The following is a 23,055-nucleotide window of genomic DNA, read 5'->3' as shown; positions in this document are numbered from 1 at the left end:
GAGGAATCACATCGCTCAGTGCAGTTTCAAAACTATTTGAGTTGGTAATCATGGAACCTCTATTGTCACACTGCAAACAATATCTAAGTGCCGATCAACATGGCTTCATTTCCCAGCGCTCTACCACCACTAACCTGCTGTGTCTGGCATCATACATAACGGGAAGTATGGACCACCGTGCTCAAACAGATGTCTTATACACAGACTTGTCGGCCGCTTTTGATAAGATAAACCTTGACATCGCAATTGCAAAATTGCATAGACTGGGCGTTAGCGACAACCTTTTGCGTTGGTTTCGTTCATATCTGACCAATCGACAGTTGGTGGTTGCCATTGGAGATTGTAGGTCCGATAGCTATCTAGCCTCTTCAGGTATACCTCAGGGAAGCCATCTAGGACATTTGATCTTTCTGCTCTACTTCAACGATGTTAATTTGGCTATCAAATGCCCTCCACTCTCGTATGCAGATGACCTGAAAATGTTTTCCCAGATCCGTTTGACAGACGATTGTCACTTTCTCCAAAATCAGTTGGAGGCCTTTGACACTTGGTGGAATGTGAACCCGAAGAAGTGTTCAATAACCACTTTCTCCAGAAAAAAAGACCCGATCCTGCTTTGGTATGAGCTCAATGGCACACCCATCGAACGTGTTTCGTATATAAAAGACCTGGGAGTTATCTTGGATCTGCAGTTAACGTACAAGGAGCATATCTCGTACATTATCGCTAAAGCTTCGAGGTCATTAGGCTTCATTTTCAGGATCGCGAAAAAGTTCTCTGATATATATTGCCTTAAGTCACTGTATTGTTCGCTGGTGCGGTCTATCCTGGAATACTGTTCGCCCATTTGGAATCCTAACTACAACAACAGTACAGAGAGAATTGAATCAGTTCAGCGCCGATTTCTTCGATTCGCTTTGCGAAGGCTGCCATGGAGAGACCCGTTCCGTCTACCTAGTACATAACATAGCCGCTGTCAACTGATTGTCATAGAACCTTTCTATGTTCGTAGAGCTGCCTCTAGAGCTTTGTTTATTGCGGATTGCCTGCAGGGTAGAATAGGCAGCCCTGTGCTTATGGAGCAGATTAACATAAATGTGCAACCACGAGCACTGCGTAATAGTGCCATGCTGAGACTACCAGTTCGTCGCACTAATTACTCTATGAATGGCGCTATCGGTGGCTTGCAGCGAGTTTTTAATCAAGTGTCATCATTATTCGATTTTCATCCGTCGCGTCGAATACTTGGCAGAAGATTTGTAAGCTTTTTTTTGGGAGCAGTAAACCGCGAGTTCAATCATTGGGGCTATCTCGAGCCCGTTGATTTAATAATAAATAAATAAACTCACGTTTCGAGGTTATGGTATGTTCTCCGACGGTAATCCCCACGTGTTGGACTGCTCTCCGACTACTCACCAGTAGTATCTCCGTTTTATGGTGCGCTATTTGCAGTTTCGCGATCTGCATCCAACTCTCCACCCTGCAGATTGACTCAGTCGTCAACGCCTCCACTTCCTCTAGCGATTCGGATGTAACCGTCATCACGATGTCGTCCGCGAAGCCGACGATTTCCACTCCCGTTGGTAGCGCTAGGGTTAGCACGCCGTCATACATACTGTTCCAGAGAGATGGACCGAGTATTGACCCTTGTGGAACGCCCGCCGTGATCACGATCGTTTCCTTTCCGAGGTTCGTCCGGTATAGTAGCACCCGATTCGTGAAGTAGCTCCTCAGAACGCGGCACAGATTGTCTGGGAACTCTCATTCTATGGAGCGCTGCTGCGATGGTCGATAGTGACCACTGCGCAGTAGCGGTTGCCTCTACGTTTATGCTTGGATGCCTTCTGTGCTGTCTCAACGACAGTCCGGATCGCATCGAGTGTGGACCTTCCCTTCCGGAACCCAAACTGCCTTTGTGTCAGTCCGTACTCGCCCTCAGTGTATATAGATAGCCTGTTCAGGATAATCCTGTCTAGCAGCTTTTCTAGTTTGTCCAGCAGGCAGATTGGTCGATATAATGCTGGATCCCCCGGCGGTTTTCCTGGTTTAGGCGACAGTACCAACTTCTGGATTTTCCACTTGTCTGGAAAGTGTCCCTCGCTTAGGCAGTTTTGCATCACCGTGCGGAACATGTCTGGAAATGCATGGATTGCCTCCTTAAGAACTGCATTGGGGATCCCATCCGGGCCCGGCGCCTTCTTCATCTTCAGGTCTTTCGCGATTGTAACAAGTTCGTCATTGGAAACTCTTCTTTTTGTTGTTTTATTCGTCAAGCATTTGTAGACTACATACAATAATATTATTACAATGTTTACTTATATACTATACATTATTCCTATGGCTAAGTCGTAGTTTAATTTGGATTCTGGACATAGTGATGTCAATTCTTTCGCAATTTTGATTATAAAGACGCATCATGTTATTGACTGGTCCATTTTTCGCATAATTGGTTTTATATGATTTTTCCATAAATATTTTTCTAGTTCTAAGGTTACGACTCGGCGCATAAAAGTTTAATTGAGCAAGCAAATCTGCGGACTGGATGCGTTGAGAAATAATGTCATTGATAAAGTAAAGCATTGCTTGTTCGCGACGTTCTTTAAGTGTTTGTATATGGATAAGCATGCAGCGCGCTTCATAAGATGGTAATGGAAATACTGTCCAGTTAAGTTTTCGAAGCGCGTATAGTAGAAATTGTTTCTGAACAGATTCAATGCGTCCTTCGTGTAACGCAGTCTGTGGGTGCCATACAATATTGCAATATTCCAGAATAGGTCTTACATATGTAATGTATAAAAGTTTTATTGTGTATGGGTCTTTGAAATTATGACTGAAGCGTTTGATAAAGCCCAGCATTCTATTTGCTTTGTTAATAATGGTATTGTAATGTTCTGTAAATGTTAGTTTTGAACCTAAGATTACTCCTAGATCCCTTACAATTTTACATTTTGGTACAATATTGTTTCCTAAGTATATGTCAATAGAGGGAGTTTGAATTTTCCTGCTAAATGCTATTGAGTTACATTTTTTTACATTGAGGTTTAGTAAAGATTTGTTGCACCAAGTGTTGAATACATTGACTTCATTCTGAAATACTGCGACGTCATGGGCATTTTTTATTTCCATATATATTTTTATGTCGTCTGCATATACAAGTACTTTTGAGTGATTAAGTATGTAGGAAATGTCATTTACGTGCAAAATGAAAAGAAGTGGCCCTAAGTGGGAACCTTGGGGAACCCCAGAAGTGACTTGAATAGGGTCCGAGAGGGCATTTTGAAAGCGAACAATTTGTTTACGTTCCGTTAAATATGATTGAAGCCATTTCAATAGCTTCGGTTCTATTCCAATTTTGCCTAATTTGAAGATTAATAATGGTATGTCTATTCTGTCAAATGCCTTACCAAAGTCCGTGTAAATAGCTTCTACGTGGTTGCCACTGTCCATTGCATTAAGAGTAAAAGCTAAAAATTCCAGAAGATTTGAGGCAGTAGAGCGGCCTTTAAAAAAGCCGTGTTGCTGACTTGTAATTTTGTGTTTTACTTGTTGAAAATTTTTTTCATTTATAATTGATTCAAATAGTTTAGGAATGCAAGAGATAATGGCAATTCCACGGTAGTTTCGGATGTCTGATTTTGTTCCTGATTTGAAGATAGGGACTAAATACGAAGATTTCCATATTTTCGGGAATTTTCCATTTTTCAGAGACATGTTAAATAGGCGTTGTAATGGTGTAGCAAGTTCTTCGGCCAGGTTTTTGAGAAATATGGGTGCTATTCCGTCAGGCCCCGGCCCTTTTGACGCATTCAAGTCTTTGAGTGCTTCAAATACGTCAATTTCTGATAGTTGAGAGACAGATATGTCGTTAGAAAATTCGGGGATAAATGAGAAATATTCTTGGTCGCGGTCTTCTTCAGTAAATGTTGTATATACTTCTTGAAAGAAATTTGCGAAAAGGTTGCGTCAGCGTTCTCATCCTCTAGCGCCCGGTGAAGGGTAGGCGGCCAGGACGTTGGCTCGTGTTCCGGGAAGAGTCCTTTAATTATCATTTTTAGCTTATCTGGGCATCCTTCGGCTGGCATTGCTGGGCCCCTGATCCTTGCCATCACTATTCGGTATGCATCGCCCCAGGGGTTGGAATCAACTGCTCTACAAAGCTCCTTAAAGGAGTTAGTTTTGCTCTGCTTAATCGCGTGTTTCAGTGCGGCCTTGGCAACGCGGAGATCACTTCTTCTTTCCTCTCTAGTATCGGTACTTTTTGCTCTCTGGAAGCACCTTCTAGCTCTATTGCAGTTAGCTCGTAATGCGTTGAGTGACTCGTTCCACCAGTAGACCGGACGCTGTCGGTTTCTAGGCTCTACCTTCCTCGGCATGGTTGTGTCGCATGCTCTGGTTAGCGCCTCGGTCAGCTCATCAGCATCACAATTCTGGGCGTCGCTGTGTGGTCGTAGTGCCTCGACAAAGAGGTCCTTGTCGAATGCCTCCATTTTCCACTGCCGCTCTTGAATTCTTCCTGTTTTTGCTGCCACGGGGTTCCGTTGGCCAATAGTGTACCGTATAACTTGGTGATCACTGTACGTGAACTCTTCGCACACTCTCCAGCTAATGTCGGTTCTCAGTGACGGGCTGCAGAAGGTGACGTCGATGATAGATTCTCGGCCATCTCTGCGGAAGGTGCTGGTGGTTCTAAAGTTGCTCAGCTCTACTTCGAGCGTTGCCAGTGCTTCAAGTAGGCTGGCTCCTCTGGTGTTCGTACATCTACTTCCCCATTCGGTTGCCCAGGCGTTGAAGTCACCTCCTGTGACGATCGGTCTCCGTCCAATGAGCTCACCAGTTAGTACATCCAGCATGCGGCAGAACTGTTCCAGCGTCTACCTTGGGGGAGCATAGCAGCTGCACACGAAGATTCCGTTAATTTTGGCGACCACGAAACCCTCATATCGGCTTGTAACCACGTCCTGGATGGGATATCTGCCCGTCACCAATATCGCGGCCATTCCTGCTCTGTCTGCTATCCAGTTACCGTTATCGGAGGAAATTCGATACGGCTCCGCTATGATTGCAACGTCGCACTTCGTTTCTGTTGTCGACTGCCACAACAGTTGCTGTGCAGTGTCGCAGTGATTGAGGTTGCTTTGAATCACCTCCATTATTGTAGGGCTGCCTTTGCCTTCTGGTACACCGGACATTTAAAGCCTCCCGTCACGTGGTCGTTGTCTTCCTTGCACAACATACACCTCGGTTGCTTATTGCAGACCCAGGTATTTCGTTCTTGTCAGCACCGCTTTCACCTCACTCTCTGTCGTGACCTCGTCCAGGTTTTTCGCTTCGACGATCGTCTCCTGAGACAAAGCTTTTACTTGAGCTTCGCTACCGAGCGATGTCTCGACTAGCGCCTTGAAGGCCGCACTCTTCACCTCCGGGTCTCTGTTGAGCTCGAAGAGCAACTCGCCGCTCTGGGTTCTCCGGGTTTTCACGACCTTTTCCCCTAACTCTTTCAGCTTCGGGTCGTCCCTCATTCTCTTGAGGAGATCGGCATACGTCGTCTTCTCGCCCTTCACTCCAAGAATCAGAGCATCGCCTCCGGCGAGGTTGGGGCTATCCCTATTCTTCGCCTTTTTTCCGCTTCTTCGCGTTCTACCGGCATTTCCCTCTGCAACTGGTTCTGCCGATCTTCTTTCATCTTTTTCGTTTTCTCACTCTCCTCCTTCTGCTTTCATTTTGCTCTTCGTGGTCGCCGTTCAGCTCATCCTTCCGCTTTTTTGAGCTTACCTTATCTCCTGGCGATTCTCGACCCCGCTTATCTGTGCGCAGGGATCTCGACACCGTCTGTTCCAGGGTCGTCGCTGCCAGGGCCTCCTCCGTAATTACAGCGCTCCTTATTAAGGCCGCATGCTCCACTTCCTTCTCTGCCAGGGCCTCCTTGGCGACTACAGCCCTCTTAATCAAGGCCTCCTGCTCCACTTCTGCCTCTATCACCGCCGTTAAGGTCCGTGCCGCTTGCTTCTTGATTTCACTGTTCTGTTGGCTGTCCTCCTTTGACTTCGGGGTGGGCGTAGTGAAGTTTAGCATCGAGCCTGCCCGAGCCTGAGTTAATTTTGATTTTGACCCCCCTCACCATGCATCCCTCGACACGGGTCGCGTCACATCTTGGATTCGGGATTCATGATGATGTTTGTGTATCGTCCTCATCAGGAACGTGGGTGGCTATACCGGTTAGCGCCGAAGCGGGGGATGAAGGGTCCCATTCTTCTACCCCTTGTGTGTGTGTGTGTGTGTGTGTGTGTGTGTGTGTGTGTGTGTGTGTGTGTGTGTGTGTGTGTGTGTGTGTGTGTGTGTGTGTGTGTGTGTGTGTGTGTGTGTGTGTGTGTGTGTGTGTGTGTGTGTGTGTGTGTGTGTGTGTGTGTGTGTGTGTGTGTGTGTGTGTGTGTGTGTGTGTGTGTGTGTGTGTGTGTGTGTGTGTGTGTGTGTGTGTGTGTGTGTGTGTGTGTGTGTGTGTGTGTGTGTGTGTGTGTGTGTGTGTGTGTGTGTGTGTGTGTGTGTGTGTGTATGTGTGTGTATGTATGTGTGTGTGTGTGTGTATGTGTGTGTGTATGTATGTGTGTGTGTGTGTGTGTGTGTGTGTGTGTGTGTGTGTGTGTGTGTGTGTGTGTGTGTGTGTGTGTGTGTGTGTGTGTGTGTGTGTGTGTGTGTGTGTGTGTGTGTGTGTGTGTGTGTGTGTGTGTGTGTGTGTGTGTGTGTGTGTGTGTGTGTGTGTGTGTGTGTGTGGGTGTGTGGGTGTGTGTGGGTGTGTGTGTGTGGTACCCAGGCAACCAATAAGCATTTCTAATGCAATTTAAATGCAAGCCAACAAGCATTAAAGTTGCCTTTAATGCTATTTTGGCAAAATGTGCGGTTATTTTACTGCTAGCCCTCTTATAGTGCTGACAATGCGTATTTGCAGCAATTTACCAACAAGTAGAATTTTAATAGAATTGTGGATGCCAATTTACAACAGTTATGCAGTCACCTGCAGTATAAAACGCTAGAGATGCTAATAAACGATTGATTTTCTGCTTTATAATTACATGCTCTCTGGAACGGCATTTTGGCTAATTCACTCAGCAACAAGAAACCAACGAAGGTCTGAACCTCACTCCCGTTATCTGTAACGCACTTGCTCACTGTTGTAGTGAGCCAAGCGGGAGGAATTGATACTCATATACTCATAAACATATACAAGCCAAAAATTCATTTTGCATTACTCTTTGATCTATTAATCTGACATAAAGTAATGCTTTATCGAGTAAGACATGTTATCAATGTAACGAGTGTTATACGGCATAGCACTACGTCATCTTTTCATAAAACCCTTGGGGTTTTATACCTTGTAGTTTTTTGTCACCAAGTTAAGGGGGCATAGTACTTTTGACGTAGGACTACGTCTTTGTTTACTATACTGGGATTGGGTAGCACTTTGTGAAAACGAAAATAAAAGTGTAACGTTTGAATGAAAGAATGAAAGATTTCAAATGCTAACAACTACTAAACTACTGAACGAAACTGAACAATTGTTGAACAATTGATAAAATGATCAGCAATTTTATGGAAGGGGCGAGAGACCAATTTTAAGGAGGTTGTAAGAGGGGGGGGGGTCTATTTGGCCTATACAAATGAAACACAAATTTCCTAAAAACTCGAGAACTAATCAAGCAAATAGAACCAAATTTGGCATGTGGGGGTTTTAGAAAGTAGGATTTTTTCTATGCTGTACTGAGACCCCTTCCCGTTCTAAGAGGGGGGGAGGCTCCCATACAAATAAAATACAAATTTCGTCATAAATCTTGAACTAATCAACCAAATGGAACCAAATTTGGCATGTGGGGGTTTTTGGAAGTAAGATTTTTTTCTATGGTGTACTGAGATTCCTTCCCCTTCCAAGAGGGGAGGGGCTCCCATACAAATGAAATACAAATTTCCTCATAAAAATCGAATTAATTTTTTAAGGTAAGAATTATTTCTATGGTGAATTGAGACCCCTCCTCTCTTTAGGAGAAGGAGGGGGGCTCCCACACAAGTAATATACAAATTTTCTCAAAACTCGAGATCTAATCAAGCAAATAGAACCAAATTTGGCATGTGGGGGTTTTAGAAAGAAGGATTATTTTCTATGCTGTGCTAAGACTCCTTTCCTTTCTAAGAGGGGGGGCTCTCATACAAATCAAATACAAATTTCTTCATTACTCTAAAACTAATCAAGCAAAAGGAACCAAATTTGACATGTGGAGGTTTTAGAAGTCAGGAATTTTTTCTATGGTGTACTGAGACCCATCCGTCTTTTAACGGGACGGGCTCCTATACAAATGAAAAACAAATTTTCTCATAACTCGGGCAATAACTAGGCAAATAGCACCAAATTTCGCAATGTGGGTTTTTGGAGGCATGAATTTATGGTTTGAGATCCTTCCCCCTGTGATAGGAAGAAATACAAATAAAACAGAAATATTCGCGTATGTGCCGTATTTTCTGCTATGGAACAAGCGGTAAACTGTGAAAGTAAACTGGTAAAACCTTCTCGGAGCAAAAAACTGTGAATCTACGCCTTTAACTTACGTACCTGTTGCCATTCATGTCAAAAGAGAAGGACATTCGAATGGACCATCATATTTGCGATGAGCGTGCTTTGGCTCTAATGTTATTTGTAACCAATGACCATTTTAAAGGCCACAAGCGAGTTAAAGTACGATTATTGAATCAAGTCAAGCTACGCATAATCATATTTAATACAATAATCTGTGGGCTGGTCATTCATTACTATTTCAACCTTTATGATGTACGCAAGTGATTTTTAAAGGAAATTTCTATGTGTCAATGGTTGCAGGCGTTGTACTTTACTTATGAATCCCCGTCCACGTATTTTCAAAGCCACCATTGCATGCAATGAAGAATTGAATTTGAATATTTCGCTCTTCTCTTTAAAACATTCACTTAATCAATGGCACTCACAGATTGTTATAAACATACATATGCCAGAAATACAGTTTACATAAATCTTTGATCTAATGATCTGATATAGTCCTACGTCACCCTTTCGTATAGCCCCTAAGGCTGTATACCTCGTGTTTTTACACCATATTTTTTGCCTTATTTCAACTATTTTTTTCTCGATAATGCGAAAAGCGAATCGATTCGGGTTTTTTGCATTCTAAACATTGCACTTTATACTAATATTTACAATTTTGTTTGCATATGTGAACTTCTCCTCCTCTCCCCTACGGCTCCTTGAACATGATCACTCGAAAAAAACATGATTTACGGTACCATGGATTAGCGCTGGGGGGCTTATCCGAATTGAAAAACTCCAAAACGATATGAAAGTATATTAAATTATCTCGTGTTTGACCCATCTTTTTTTTTTAATTCGAACCCATAACAAAATGGCGGATATTCAAACATAAAAGTAAGGTTTTTAGTCGAAAAAATTGTCTTTAAACATTTCTAAAAAATACATTAGATAATTTTGTTGGCTTTGAAACAAAAAAATCAGAGGGGTTGTGTACAAGACACGACCGCATATATAGGTGACGCAGGACTACGTAAGTGTCTTTGTAGTGATAGTAGCATGTATTCATGCTTGTAATCATTCGACTCTTCATGTATACATGCTATATGCAACATATATACATGCTACATGCGTTGTATGCAACATTTATCAAAGTAGTAACATTGCATACGTTCAATTCTAAAAAGATTGTACATTTGAAAACAATTTAACAAAATCAAGAACACAAACTGTTGCTTTCCTGCTACCTTACTGAAATTAAAGATTGTTTTTATTACTCTTGGTTCCCCACGTTGAAGGGATTTTACCAATTCAATCCTATTTAATCAACAGCACATCTTTTCACTACACTTCTAATGAAACGACAAGCATGCGTTTTCATACAGAGTCGTATTATAACCGAACACTACAGCTCTAGCACATTTTTCCAACACAGATATCAAATTTGCCGAGGTTTAATCGTCTCGCAGTAAAGAATTTGCGATCTGTTGGGACAACGAGTTTGTGTCATTTTTTCTGGCACACTTCCCTAACACAGACATCAAATTGGACTAGGTTTAATCGCGTTCGTAAGAAATCTGTTGGTACGAGGGGGCTTTGTCACTCTTTCTGGCATACTTCCCAAGCAAGGACTTCAAAATGGTCTAGGTTTAACCGCGATGTTAAGAAATCTTGTTGAAATGGGGACGCTTTGTCACTTGTTTTGGCTTACTTCCCAAGCACAGATATCAAATTGGTATAGGTTTAGATCATCGTAAAGAATCTTCCAACCAATCACAAAGCGAGAATTCTGGTAAAACAGGTTCATTATTTTCAATTTTTCAATAGTTCAACATCAAAAATCCATACTTTTCTTCATTTGGGTCAATTCTTAGAAGATTTTCCGAACGATTGGTGTAAGAATATTGAAAATCGATCGGAAAACCGCTGAGCTATTAGCGCTCAAAACCTTTCATTTTTCGTGACGCTCGCATTTTTCGATTTTTTGGAATGACACCCTATCTCAAAACTTGCCGTAAGACGTAGTCCTACGTCAAAAGAATCATGAGAATTGCTTCAGCCGTTCTTGAGATATTTATGGTACCGACTTTCAAAACCTGGTTTCGAGAAAAACCAAGTTGAAGTTTTTATTCACTGTGTAATCGCTCCAGACATGCGCGGTACAAATAGCTGTAACTTTGTCAATTTTTGGAATTCATCGAAATTACTTGAAACATATATGGTCAAAATGTTAATCTTTCGAAATAATCAATAAAAAAAATTTCGATTTTTTTAAATTGAAAAAGTACTATGCCCCCTTAACTAAACTAATTGTTTGAAAATTATAACTCATATTAGATTCCATTTTCTCTATATTAACAGATGCTGGTGGGGATACAATCTTACACCTTATTATTGGATTTTGGAAGGTCCACGCTTAGCTGTAATTTTGGTAAGAATTTGACAACTTATAAATACTACTTTTGGATTGTAACGGGTGACAACTAAAATTTTGGAATTTGTTCTCAAGCTGTCAGAAAAAGACAACGATACATGAAGAAGATCTGATCTACCGAAATTAAAGATACATTGTCCATTGTTGAAAAAAAAATTGTGTACATTTGAAAACGGCCCGTAATCGGCTGTTCGGCGAAGCTTTCGTTTGACGTCGAAACAGGAGCGTTGCACGGCCGTCATGTCAACTTTGCGAATGCATCTCTTGATTCTACCAATCAACTTTTTGCAATTCGTGGTTCTCCATTTATTTTTGTACACCAAGGAACTCAAAATCCCGAAGAAATCTTCGATTGGGCGCACTGAGACAGATTTTTCAAGTCGTGGTTTTTGGGTAAAAATGGGTTTCGAATGGGTATGCAGAAACGATTATGTTTTTTGGTGTAATGCGATGATGCTCTATCCGGCCAAAACACGTATTGTCCATCTGCATGATGTTTTTGTAGAAACGGGATCAAAATTTTCTTCAAACATTCGTCTGCTGCATCTTAATTGATAGCCAAACCAGAGAGCTTGTTGTTGAAGAAACAAGAAACAGAACGATGTCCTTCTGCGTCCATAATTTTGGCTAGTCTTCCACTACCTTGCTTGTGAATAGCTGTTGGCTATCTTAGAATATGGTAAACAGTCGAAGCCGCAACATATTCGCTTTTTAAATGTTGTACCGTATACTTTTTGCTGAGATTTCTATGGCAGTACGTAGAACTGTACAACGCGCTCTCGAAATGCTTCTTTTTTCAACGTCATTTTAAGCAAAACTTGGCAAGCATAAACAAAACAAAAAATTTTTTTTTTATAATTATAATACATGATATGGTGAACATGGCAGCTTGTGTATCATTTGTGTTTAGCTTAAAAGTATATTTTGTGTGTGAAATCAAGTGCTATTGGTGATCTATTGCTAGTGATCCGAAAGCAAATTTGGTGATAATTTCAGAAAAGTAAAAGTTTCATTGCATGCTTTTGATTTATTCTGTTTTTTACCGAATTTAATTCCGGGTCAGCACCGTACACAGCGGCTATGAAAATAGACGCTGCGGCTGCTGCTTGAAATTACATTGTTGTGATTTTTTTGACGTAGTGACTAGATCTTACCGCAGGGTGTCAATCCAAAATTTGGATTAAACCCAGCGTCACGAAACAATGAAAGATTTTGAACGCTAATAGCTCTGCCAATTATGAATGGATTTTCATGGTTTAGATACCGATTGACTCATAAAAAATGTAGCAATTATGTGATTTATATTGTAACATTCTTTTTCAATCACTAATTAGTAAAAATTACCGAAAAGTTTCATGGTCAAATTATCCCATACATTTTCTTTGTGATCGCCTTGCTCCACAGGCAGGGACGACCGTTAAATACACCTTCTGTTTACTGTGATTTCGATTACTTTATGTTTAGAGAAAAAAACAACTAAACCCCCTCGTCCCAATAGGTCGAAGATTCGTTACGACGTTTCGACTTATACTAATTTGATATCTGTTCTTGGGAAGTATGCCAGAAAGAGTGATAAAGTCCTCTCGTCCTAATAAGATTTCTTAGGACTGCAACAAACCTAGTCCAGTTTGTTGTCCTGAAAGTAAACAATTTTCATAAAGCATAAAACCACCCTTTCCTTTCAACCTAGTTTATTGTTAAACATTGAATGTGGTCCAAATTGATGTACTGAAGGTGAAACGTCACAGAAAAGTGAGCAGCAATCCTTTCCTTTTGCCAGATTGTATCCACATTCACGACTACGAAGTTGCTAATAGTTGTTTGGATTTTGCGTGAGAAAAAAGCGAAGGAAGTATTTTTGCTTTTGTTTTCAAGTTTGTTTTTGCAAGTTTTGACATTGCAATGGGTTTTCGTGTAAGTGCGAACAGGATTAAAAATCTCTTTAGCTTTAGCAGTCGCGAATAGGTACTGCAAAAAAAATTTCGGAACTGTTGTCTTACAAGGAAACACGGCTGAAGGGATATTTGTGCATGTGAAGTAACGCAACAATTCTCAAAGTGAGTAAAATCAGCGACTCTTTTATCCGAGAATAGTTTTGAATGTTTCAATTGCTGCTCTGCGTCAGTTAGTTGCCTGCAATTCTTTACTATTCAATAGTCAAGCATTAATTTCTTTCGAAAATGTTATAGAAGACAAGGCAGAAAGGATCCGTAGTGGTGCTAATGTTTATTTAACCGTCAACTCAGTATAAGGCAGTAAGGTACAAAACATTTTGCAAACAACATTGACTTACTTAGTAGCCTTCAATATGTCAATCCATCCAGCCGGGCCATCGAAACGAATTCAAATGTCATTATGTTTTTAGCATGTACCAAAGACGTACCATAACGTACCTCCAAGGATTTTTAACGTACTTCGTTATTTATATGATTTTCACGGACCGGCCCAATAGACGGTCGATTTAGGGAAATCTTAACTTTACGAAGTCGACGTTAGCAAAAAGTTGATATACCAACGACGTACCTAAAGAATCTGAACTTTGAATAGGACGTACTTAAAAAAATTTCATATAAAGTTCGATAACTTTTTTAAAAACTTTGTATGTTGAATTAAACCACAGATTTGAGCTCACGGGAAAATTCTAGCCTGATTTCATATATAAAACCTAATACTTAAGTGAAAATAAACCAGTTATATTAAAATACAGCATAATTTGGGTGTTCTTCAGGGAAAAATTTATAACATTTAAAAAAAACTTTGAAAGGCAACAGTGATTTTCCGGAAAACATGTATCGGAAAAAACAAGCAATTGGTTGAGAGAAAATCATCACTTGAATATATATTTGATTATAAAAATCATAGGGGTTGTGTACAAGACACGACCGCATATATAGGTCACGCAGGACTACGTAAGTCTCTTTGTAGTGATAGTAGCATGTATTCATGCTTGTAATCATTCGATTCTTCATGTATACATGCTATATGCAACATATATACATGCTATATGCAACATATATACATGTTACATGCGTTGTATGTAACATTTATCAAAGTAGTAACATTGCATACGTTCAATTCTCGAAAGATTGTGCATTTGAAAACAATTTAACAAAATCAAGAACACAAACCATTGCTTTCCTGCTACCTGACTGAAATTAAAGATTGTTTTTATCCATATTTCCCACGGGATTTTACCAATTCAATCCTGTTTTATCAACAGCACATCTTTTCACTACACTTCTAATGAAACAGCAAGCATGCGTTTTCAAACAGAGTCGTATTATAACCGAACACTACAGCTGTAGCACATTTTTCCAACACAGATATCAAGTTCGCCGAGATTTAATCGTCTCGCAGTAAAGAATTTGCGATCTGTTGGGAGAACGAACTTGTGTCATTTTTTCTGGCACACTTCCCTAACAGAGACATCAAATTGGACTAGGTTTAATCGCGTTCGTAAGAAATCTGTTGGCACGTGGGGGCTTTGTCACTCTCTCTGGCGTACTTCCCAAGCAAGGACATCAAAATGGTCTAGGTTGAACCGCGGTGTTAAGAAACCTTGTTGAAATGAGGAAACTTTGTCATTTGTTTTTACTTACTTCCCAAGCACAGATATCAAATTGGTATAGGTTTAGATCATCGTAAAGAATCTTCCAACCAATCACGAAGCGAGAATTCTGGTAAAACATAGGTTCATTATTTTCAATTTTTCAATAGTTCAACATCAAGAATCCATATTTTTCTTCATTTGGGTCAGTTCTTAGAAGATTTTCCGATCGATTGGTGTAAGAATATTGAAAATCGATCGGAAAACCGCTGAGCTATTAGCGCTCAAAACCTTTCATTTTTCGTGACGCTCGCATTTTTCGATTTTTTGGAATGACACCCTATCTCAAAACTTGGCGTAAGACGTAGTCCTACGTCAAAACTACGTATTTTTCCAAAATCTGGTATATAAGGGGAAAGTTCATTAAATTTGCGATAACTCGGAAACTATTTTGGTACGTCATCGTACCAACACCAGAATCTCAAAATGAATGTATTTCCAACATTTTTTGGGAATGTCGTTATCAGCCGATCCATATTTCAGTGCTTAACCTACGTATTTTTCTAAATTCCGCTCTATAAGGGGAAAGTTCACTAAATTGGCGACAACTCGGAAACTATTTTGGTACGTCATCGTACCAACACCAGAATCTCAAAATAACTGTATTTCCAACATTTTCTGGGAATGCCGTTATCAGCAGATCCATATTCAGTGCTTAACCTACGTATTTTTCTAAATTCCGCTATGTCGAGTGTCGAGTGTCGAAACAACACTGTGTCTCCTTTCCTGTTGGTATACGACCTTAGTTTCCTCCTTGGTTGGTTACCCGTTCTCGGCTAATATTGGGGATGGGGGATATTGGCTATGGGGGATTTCCATACAAGCAGGCGGACAAAACTATTTTCGATTTTTTTCTAGGATTTTTGACGTTTTTCTAGTTGATATGATTAAAATATGTTGTTAGAGTACATTTGCGAACATTTCACGAACATATTTTGAAAAGGGTTTAACTGTTTACCTTTGTCATATGTGAAAAACTAATATGGGTCATTCCATCTCAAACGTTTGGATTCGACCATCAGCGATTTCAACCAAAGTTGGCATAATTGTTCATTCCGACCCCACAACCAATTTCCCGAAGTTATACGCCGATTGATCAATTCCCCTAGCAGTGGCGCTGCTTACTGTTTTACAGATTTTCAAGAAAAGTCATTTTTCGGGCTTAAATATCTCTGCAACAGTTTGATGTGAAGACATGCCAATATACTTTTTCTATGGGTTTTTGACCGCGCAATCGAGTGATGTTATCAGTTTTTATCTAATTTGTCAAGATCATACATTTTTGTGCAATTTAAAACCAAAAATGCGAATATCTCAAACCCCCCCCCCAATTTTATTGTCAATTAAATATGCTCAAAATGTTCCCCAGACAAATTCTACATAAGAATCACTTAACTAGAAAAGACAATATTGGTAGTTCGGGAGATATGGTGTTTCGAATATCCGGGGCATGCGTTATTCTATCTGAATTATTAGTAAAAGTATGTTTAAATACGTTTACCTGAAGCTTCCAGACCTTTGTATGACTAAATAATGTATTTTAATGAAAAAGATGCATTTTCAACATAGAATCAACCTAATAAATTTTGAGGTTCTGGATACTTTTATACTAGGGGTTTCCAGTGAGGCGTATAAGTGCGTAGTAATCAGAGATTACTTTTGTAATCATTTACGAATTAATTAGGTAATCAATGGTAATCAGTAGAGTAATCAATGATAATCTTAAGTAATCATTGGTAATCATGATTAATTTATAGTAATCACAAGAGATTGATTACTGGTAATAAGAGGTAATCAGTAAAGTAATCAAAAGTAACTTTTTTCGAAGGTGCGTAGTAATCGTTGCTGTTGGAAACCCCTTGCTTTTATATGTATTTAAAAAAACGAATAATTTCGTACCAATTTTTATAGTTCTATTATTTAATTGTGCTATTTATTTGTGCAATATAATGCATTTCACTGATAAAATTATTATGGTATTTCACTTCTGAAATTATTCGAAACTTCGAAGTAATTTTGAAAATAGCTTTCTTAGCACTACGGGAAAACCTAGCCTAAAACGAACGAAATTCAGAAACTGCCTGGCAATTGATCAAATATAACTGACCTTATGTAAAATTTTCCGGCAAATCTCATGGTGTTCACCCCTTCCTTAATTGTCATCGGAAAGTATTAAGTTTTGCTGATTTTCCCCTATTCTTAACAATATTTTAACTTAATGGAGTTTATCAGGCCAGTTAAGTTATTCATTCGTCCCATATAAGCTTTGTAAGATTTACCGATATTGGTCCATAAGTTCAGCAGATGTAGAACATATCTTGAAATAGGCCATAGGTCTAAAAATTCAGCCTACTCAATATGGATTGCAATTTAAAATTTTCGAAGGCATTTCTTCGATGAACTTAACAGGAGGGGCGCATGTTTTCTTCATTTAGTTCCATTAACGTTGTACGGAGGAAATCTCGATGGTGACTCCCTATGAATTATTTCATATTGAAATCTGTTTAACCCAGTTTCTAAATATGGTTATACTAAATGCTTCTTCTGTTGACATAATTTCACGTTGATCAGTTAGCCGTGCGCGTGCGCGCGCGCCTTTTTGTGTGTGTGTGTGTGTGTGTGTGTGTGTGTGTGTGTGTGTGTGTGTGTGTGTGTGTGTGTGTGTGTGTGTGTGTGTGTGTGTGTGTGTGTGTGTGTGTGTGTGTGTGTGTGTGTGTGTGTGTGTGTGTGTGTGTGTGTGTGTGTGTGTGTGTGTGTGTGTGTGTGTGTGTGTGTGTGTGTGTGTGTGTGTGTGTGTGTGTGTGTGTGTGTGTGTGTGTGTGTGTGTGTGTGTGTGTGTGTGTGTGTGTGTGTGTGTGTGTGTGTGTGTGTGTGTGTGTGTATGTGTGTGTGTGTGTGTGTATTATTCGCTGGAAATATATTTAATCTTGAAATCTCTCATGGTGACTAGAAATTTTCAAAACACTATATTTCGCAGAGTGGCGCATGGTGGCACGTAATTCTTTCATAAGTTGACAGTATATACCTGAGACTTGACCCAGAAGGAGGAATTAACCTGAAGATATCTGGAGAAAAAAAGTTCTCGACTAAGAAAGCAGAAAATTCTCTTATTTTTTTATATTTTCCTGCTTCTCATGCTTTTTATTATTATAATTTCTCCTCTAGCCGTCTAAACCATTTATTTTTCGGAAAGCTCATTTCATTACCTTTCTAATGATATATAATACATAAGATTTAATTTTGGAAATAGTGTTCAAAAATTGATTTGAAAGTAAACGTGTTTGAATGGCAAAAAGCGTATATGTCACATCGTTTTTCAACTTTGACAGCCTCTATCTCAGAAACAACATCGACTACAGACTTCCTATTTTGGGTTTTTCTTAATTGAAGTATCTGCTATCAATAGAAAATTTCATTAAGCGGATTAGTGAAAGTCAGTTTTCTGATTTTTGTCCGCCTGATATCTCATAGTGTATTGGTCGGCTTCAGTTGGTACCACGTGGAGGTAGCGATAGGAGTTGCTGAATAAGAGGCTAAGGGGTCTGTTTTGTGCATTATCCAACCATTTACCAACTGCCGCTGTTAGCTCCGCCAAAAAGGTGGGTGAGAGCGATAGGAAAAAGCAACCGAGGTTGCGGTTGGTAGAAGAAGTTGAGAATCCTCTTGACGCGGGAGTAGTCCTACCTCCTGCTAGTAGCAAGCTAGAGGAAGCAAAAAGGTTGATAGCCGGGTTGTACTCGTTCAACAATCCGCGGTCGAATATCCACCTAGACACCTAGAGCCTCCGCTCTACCGTCATAGCTGCTGAGGTGAAGAGGTTAGAGCTTCTGAGAGATGACGTGAGATCGCCGAAGCTCAGACCATGGCCGCCAAGGCTATGCCAAGTCAGGTGCGCACACCGCTTGGCAAGCGCAAAACGGTAATGCCTGACGACATGCCGACGCTGGTAGTAAAGAGGCAGCGGACTGACCGCGCCTCTACCAGCAAACAGTCGGAAGAGGTCCAGGATGATACAACCGAGACCGAAGATGAATGGTGTGTTGTTTGGCGCAAACCGCCTATCCAGAAACCAAGGGAGGCCGCAACTGCAAAGCCAAAGCCGAGGCGGGCCCACAAGGGCTATGTGATGGTTGTAAACCTGACAGGTCAACTGTCGTACGCCAATTTACTCCGCAAGGCGAAGGCGGACCTCAAGTTGCAGGAGCTTGGAGCCAACGTGGTAAAGACCCACCCAGCTCTTCAAGGACCCGACAATCCTGTAAGCGCCGGTAGGCTCCGCTATGAAGGTTTTATGAATCAATGCGATCAATGTGAACTTTCCCCTTATAGAGCGAAATTTAGAAAAATACGTAGGTTAAGCACTGAAATATGGATCGGCTGATAACGACATTCCCAGAAAATGTTGAAAATACACTTATTTTGAGATTCTGGTTTTGGTACGATGACGTACTAAAATAGTTTCCGAGTTGTCGCCAATTTAGTGAACTTTCCCCTTATAGAGCGGAATTTAGAAAAATACGTAGGTTAAGCACTGAAATATGAATCGGCTAATAATGACATTCCCAGAAAATGTTGGAAATACAGTTATTTTGAGATTCTGGTGTTGGTACGATGACGTACCAAAATAGTTTCCGCGTTATCGCAAATTTAATGTACTTTCCCCTTATATACCAGATTTTGGAAAAATACGTAGTTTCTATAATCAAATTTATATTCAAGTGATGATTTTCTCTCAATCAATTGCTTGTTTTTTTCCGATACATGTTTTCCGGAAAATCACTGTCGCCTTTCAAAGTTTTACCTTTGTTATACCTCAGTAGAAATTCCTTTGTCGCCGGAGGGATCGGGGGGCCAGCCGGCCCCCCATCCAGTTAAGTATATGTATTTTAATTGCTTTCCAAAAAGTCAAAATAGTTGTCTATGTTCTAGTCGTCCTGAACGCGTCGGAATCCGGAATGAATTGACGGAAACTGCTTTTCGATATGACCCACCATTTGAAATGGAATGTGACGTGCCTCGCATTGACTCCGGCCAACCCCCGGGTGCGGAACTAGATAGCTTAATTGGTGTGCACCAGCATGAACATCTGGACTTCTATTATCAGAACGTGAGGGGGCTACGTACGAAAATCGACGAGCTGTTTGTTGCTGCCTCAGGTACAGATTATGACGTTATAGTTCTTACCGAAACCTGGTTGAATGACGAAATTAGCTCCCTTCAACTCTTCGGTTCTGAATATACAGTATATCGTAATGATCGTGACTCAGTTAGATCAGGAAAATCTCGTGGCGGTGGTGTGCTGATTGCTGTCGCGAACCGATTACAATCAAAGTTGAGATCAGGGTTTAATAATGACATTGAACATATATGGGTGGATGTCTGTACGCACGACACTAACATTTGTGTCGGGGTTGTGTATATTTCCCCAGACATTTCGGACAACGTTATAGTCATTCAAAAGCATCTCGATTCAACACTTGCTATAGCGAACACACTTGACTTCCGTACCACTCATCTGCTGTTCGGAGACTATAACCAACCAGGCCTAATCTGGAAACCCAGTCACTCCGGTCGTGTTTTTGCCGATCCTTCCGAATCTAGTTTTAGTAGATCCAGTATTGCACTATTAGATGGGATGTCTTTACTCAATCTGACGCAAATAAGTACGGTCACGAACAGACGGAATCGAGCCTTAGATCTCGTGTTCGTGAACGAGGAAGCTTCAATGAATTGCAATATTGCCGAGGCTTGTGAGCCGCTTGTTGGTATTGATCCATACCACCCTCCACTCCAAGTAACTTTGAAATGCACCCAACAAGTCTGCTTTGAAGAGTTGTCGGAAATTAACAGATTCAATTTCTCCAAAACTGATTTTGCTGGGCTCCAGAATTCTCTACTCACAATCGACTGGGATACTTTACTGAACCGGACAACTGATATTAATGGTACAGTGGAATTATTCACGTTGACGATGCAACGGCTATTCAATGACCATGTTCCATCATCACGTCCCCGATCGAAGCCTCCATGGTCCAACCGGCGACTTCGGGAGTTGAAGCGCCTTAGGGCAGCTGCGCTTCGGAAATATACTAGGCGACGAAATCCAATGACTAAACTCGCATTTTCTAACGCAAGTAACAGTTACAGACTCTATAACCGCTTTCTTTACTCCAGGCATGTAATACGCATACAGTCAGAACTTAGTCGAAATCCTAAACGTTTCTGGTCATTTGTAAACAGTAAGCGTAAAGAAAACGGTCTTCCGACCAGCATGTTTCTAGGAAATGAAAGTTCCAATACACCTGATGGCATCTGTACTTTGTTTGCGAAGCACTTTTCGAGCGCGTTTAATTCGACTTCGGCTAGCCCAATACAAGTGGAAAATGCCCTTCGCAACGTACCATGTAATGTAATAAACTTAAACAGTCTCAGATTTTCTGACCAGGATATACTTAAAGCTATGAAAAAGCTGAAACCGTCTACATCAACTGGTCCAGACGGTATTCCTGCTATTGTACTAAAAAGGTGTGGGACTGCGCTGTGTGTACCACTAAGAATGATATTCAACCAATCATTGTCACAAGCAACATTTCCCGATTATTGGAAAAAGTCGGTTATGTTTCCTGTGTTCAAAAAAGGAAATAAACACGATATAGTAAATTATCGAGGAATAACATCTCTCTCTGCTGGATCGAAATTATTTGAAATTCTAGTGCGAAATGTTCTACAACGCGAGTTTAAGTCATACATCTCCATGGATCAGCATGGCTTCTACCCTGGTAGATCCACAACGACAAACTTGCTTCAGTTTACATCTCATTGTATACAAAACATGGAAAATGGCTTGCAAGTAGACACTATTTATACTGACTTGAAAGCTGCGTTTGACCGTGTCGATCACTCGATCCTTCTGGCTAAAATTGGACGTCTTGGTGCATCAAAACATTTTACTGACTGGCTGAAATCTTACCTTATTGGCCGCTCGCTCTGTGTCAAATTAGGCAACATAGAATCAAACAGCTTCGTCAGCGTGTCTGGTGTTCCTCAAGGCAGTAACCTAGGACCGCTGCTGTTCTCACTATTCTTTAATGACGTCTGTTTCATTATTCCGCCTGGCTTCAAACTAATTTATGCTGATGATCTAAAACTATTTGTTGCTGTACAAACTATGACGGACTGCATTGAGCTGCAACGGATGCTGGATTCTTTTTCTAACTGGTGCTGGCACAATTTACTGACTATTAGTGTGTCGAAATGCTTTGTGATTTCTTTTACACGTAAGAAAAATCCAATATTATGCGACTACACCATATCTGGAGAAACGCTAAAAAGAGTCTCAGTTGTCAAAGACTTAGGAGTATTTTTAGACTCAGAACTCTCCTTTAAGCACCATTATTCGCATATCATAGCACACGCTAATAAAAACCTCGGCTTTATCATGAGAATTTCCAGAGAATTCACTGACCCGTTCTGCTTGCGTTCTTTATACGTTTCTCTTGTCCGCTCCATTTTGGAGACCTCAGCTGTAATATGGAGTCCATATACTGAAATTTGGACTAATCGAATTGAAGCAGTACAAGCTAGATTCATACGTTACGCCCTCAGGTCTCTGCCTTGGCGTGATCCAAACCAGTTGCCAGCCTATATTGACCGTTGTCAATTGCTAGGCATCGACACGCTGGTAAAGAGACGAAGTATTTCTAAAGCTATTTTTGTTGGAAAAGTATTGACTGGAGAAATAGATGCTCCAAATATCCTGTCCAAAATCAATTTAAATGTGCCTTCCAGAAATCTGAGAGAACGTAATTTTTTGCGCCTTGCATTCCACCGCACCGAGTACGGTCAAAACGAACCCGTTAGGGCGATGTGTGACGTTTTTAATACCACGTATGAATTATTTGACTTCAATATTTCAAGTGATACTTTTAAAAATAGACTTAAGCAATGTAATATGTTACTATCAAATTAAGATGTTTAAAGTTAGTGTTCAGTGTAATTTGCTTCATACTAATACTGTAGTTGTTTGTAGTTTGTAGGCATGAATCATGAAATTGTAAAATTGTTAATTGTAAACAGTGTCAAAAGATGGTGGGGTTTTTACGCGCACTTGAGGATCAACCTCGAGTGGGCTTTTCCCCACCCACAAATTTCATTGAGACCTATAAAGGTCAGATGAAAAATTTAAATAAACAAAATAAACAAAATAAATAAACAAAACTATAACAAAGGTTTAAAAATTGGTCGAAAAACACGAAATTGATCCGAGGCCAGGAGGGCCAAGTCACATATACCAATCGATAGGGTTCGACGATTTGAGCAATGTCTGTGTGTGTGTGTGTATGTATGTAATGATTTTTTCTATCGCCTGTTTCTCAGAGATGGTTGAACCGAATCGTTCGCTATTACTTTTGTTTGAAAGGTATTATTGTCTAGTAGATCACTATTGAGTTGCTTCGTGACACGACGTTTCGT

The 23,055-nt window shown here is 40.5% G+C and overlaps 1 protein-coding gene across 1 annotated transcript; it reads right to left on the bottom strand.

The window, feature by feature from the left end:
- Positions 1–1,766: 1,766 nt before the first annotated feature.
- On the bottom strand, positions 1,767–4,850 carry LOC128740055 (uncharacterized). The gene is made up of 2 exons (XM_053835565.1): positions 4,154–4,850; positions 1,767–2,212 (listed from the first exon to the last, which is right to left on the bottom strand). The coding sequence occupies exons 1-2, from the start codon at positions 4,848–4,850 to the stop codon at positions 1,767–1,769; spliced, it is 1,143 nt and encodes a 380-aa protein (XP_053691540.1).
- Between the last annotated feature and the right edge of the window lie 18,205 nt (positions 4,851–23,055).

This window comes from Sabethes cyaneus, chromosome 3 (assembly GCF_943734655.1).
Source record: "Sabethes cyaneus chromosome 3, idSabCyanKW18_F2, whole genome shotgun sequence".
NCBI classification, from domain to species: domain Eukaryota; kingdom Metazoa; phylum Arthropoda; class Insecta; order Diptera; family Culicidae; genus Sabethes; species Sabethes cyaneus.
The sequence above is the reverse complement of the archived record's forward strand: the minus strand, read 5'-3'. Positions and strand labels throughout refer to the sequence as shown.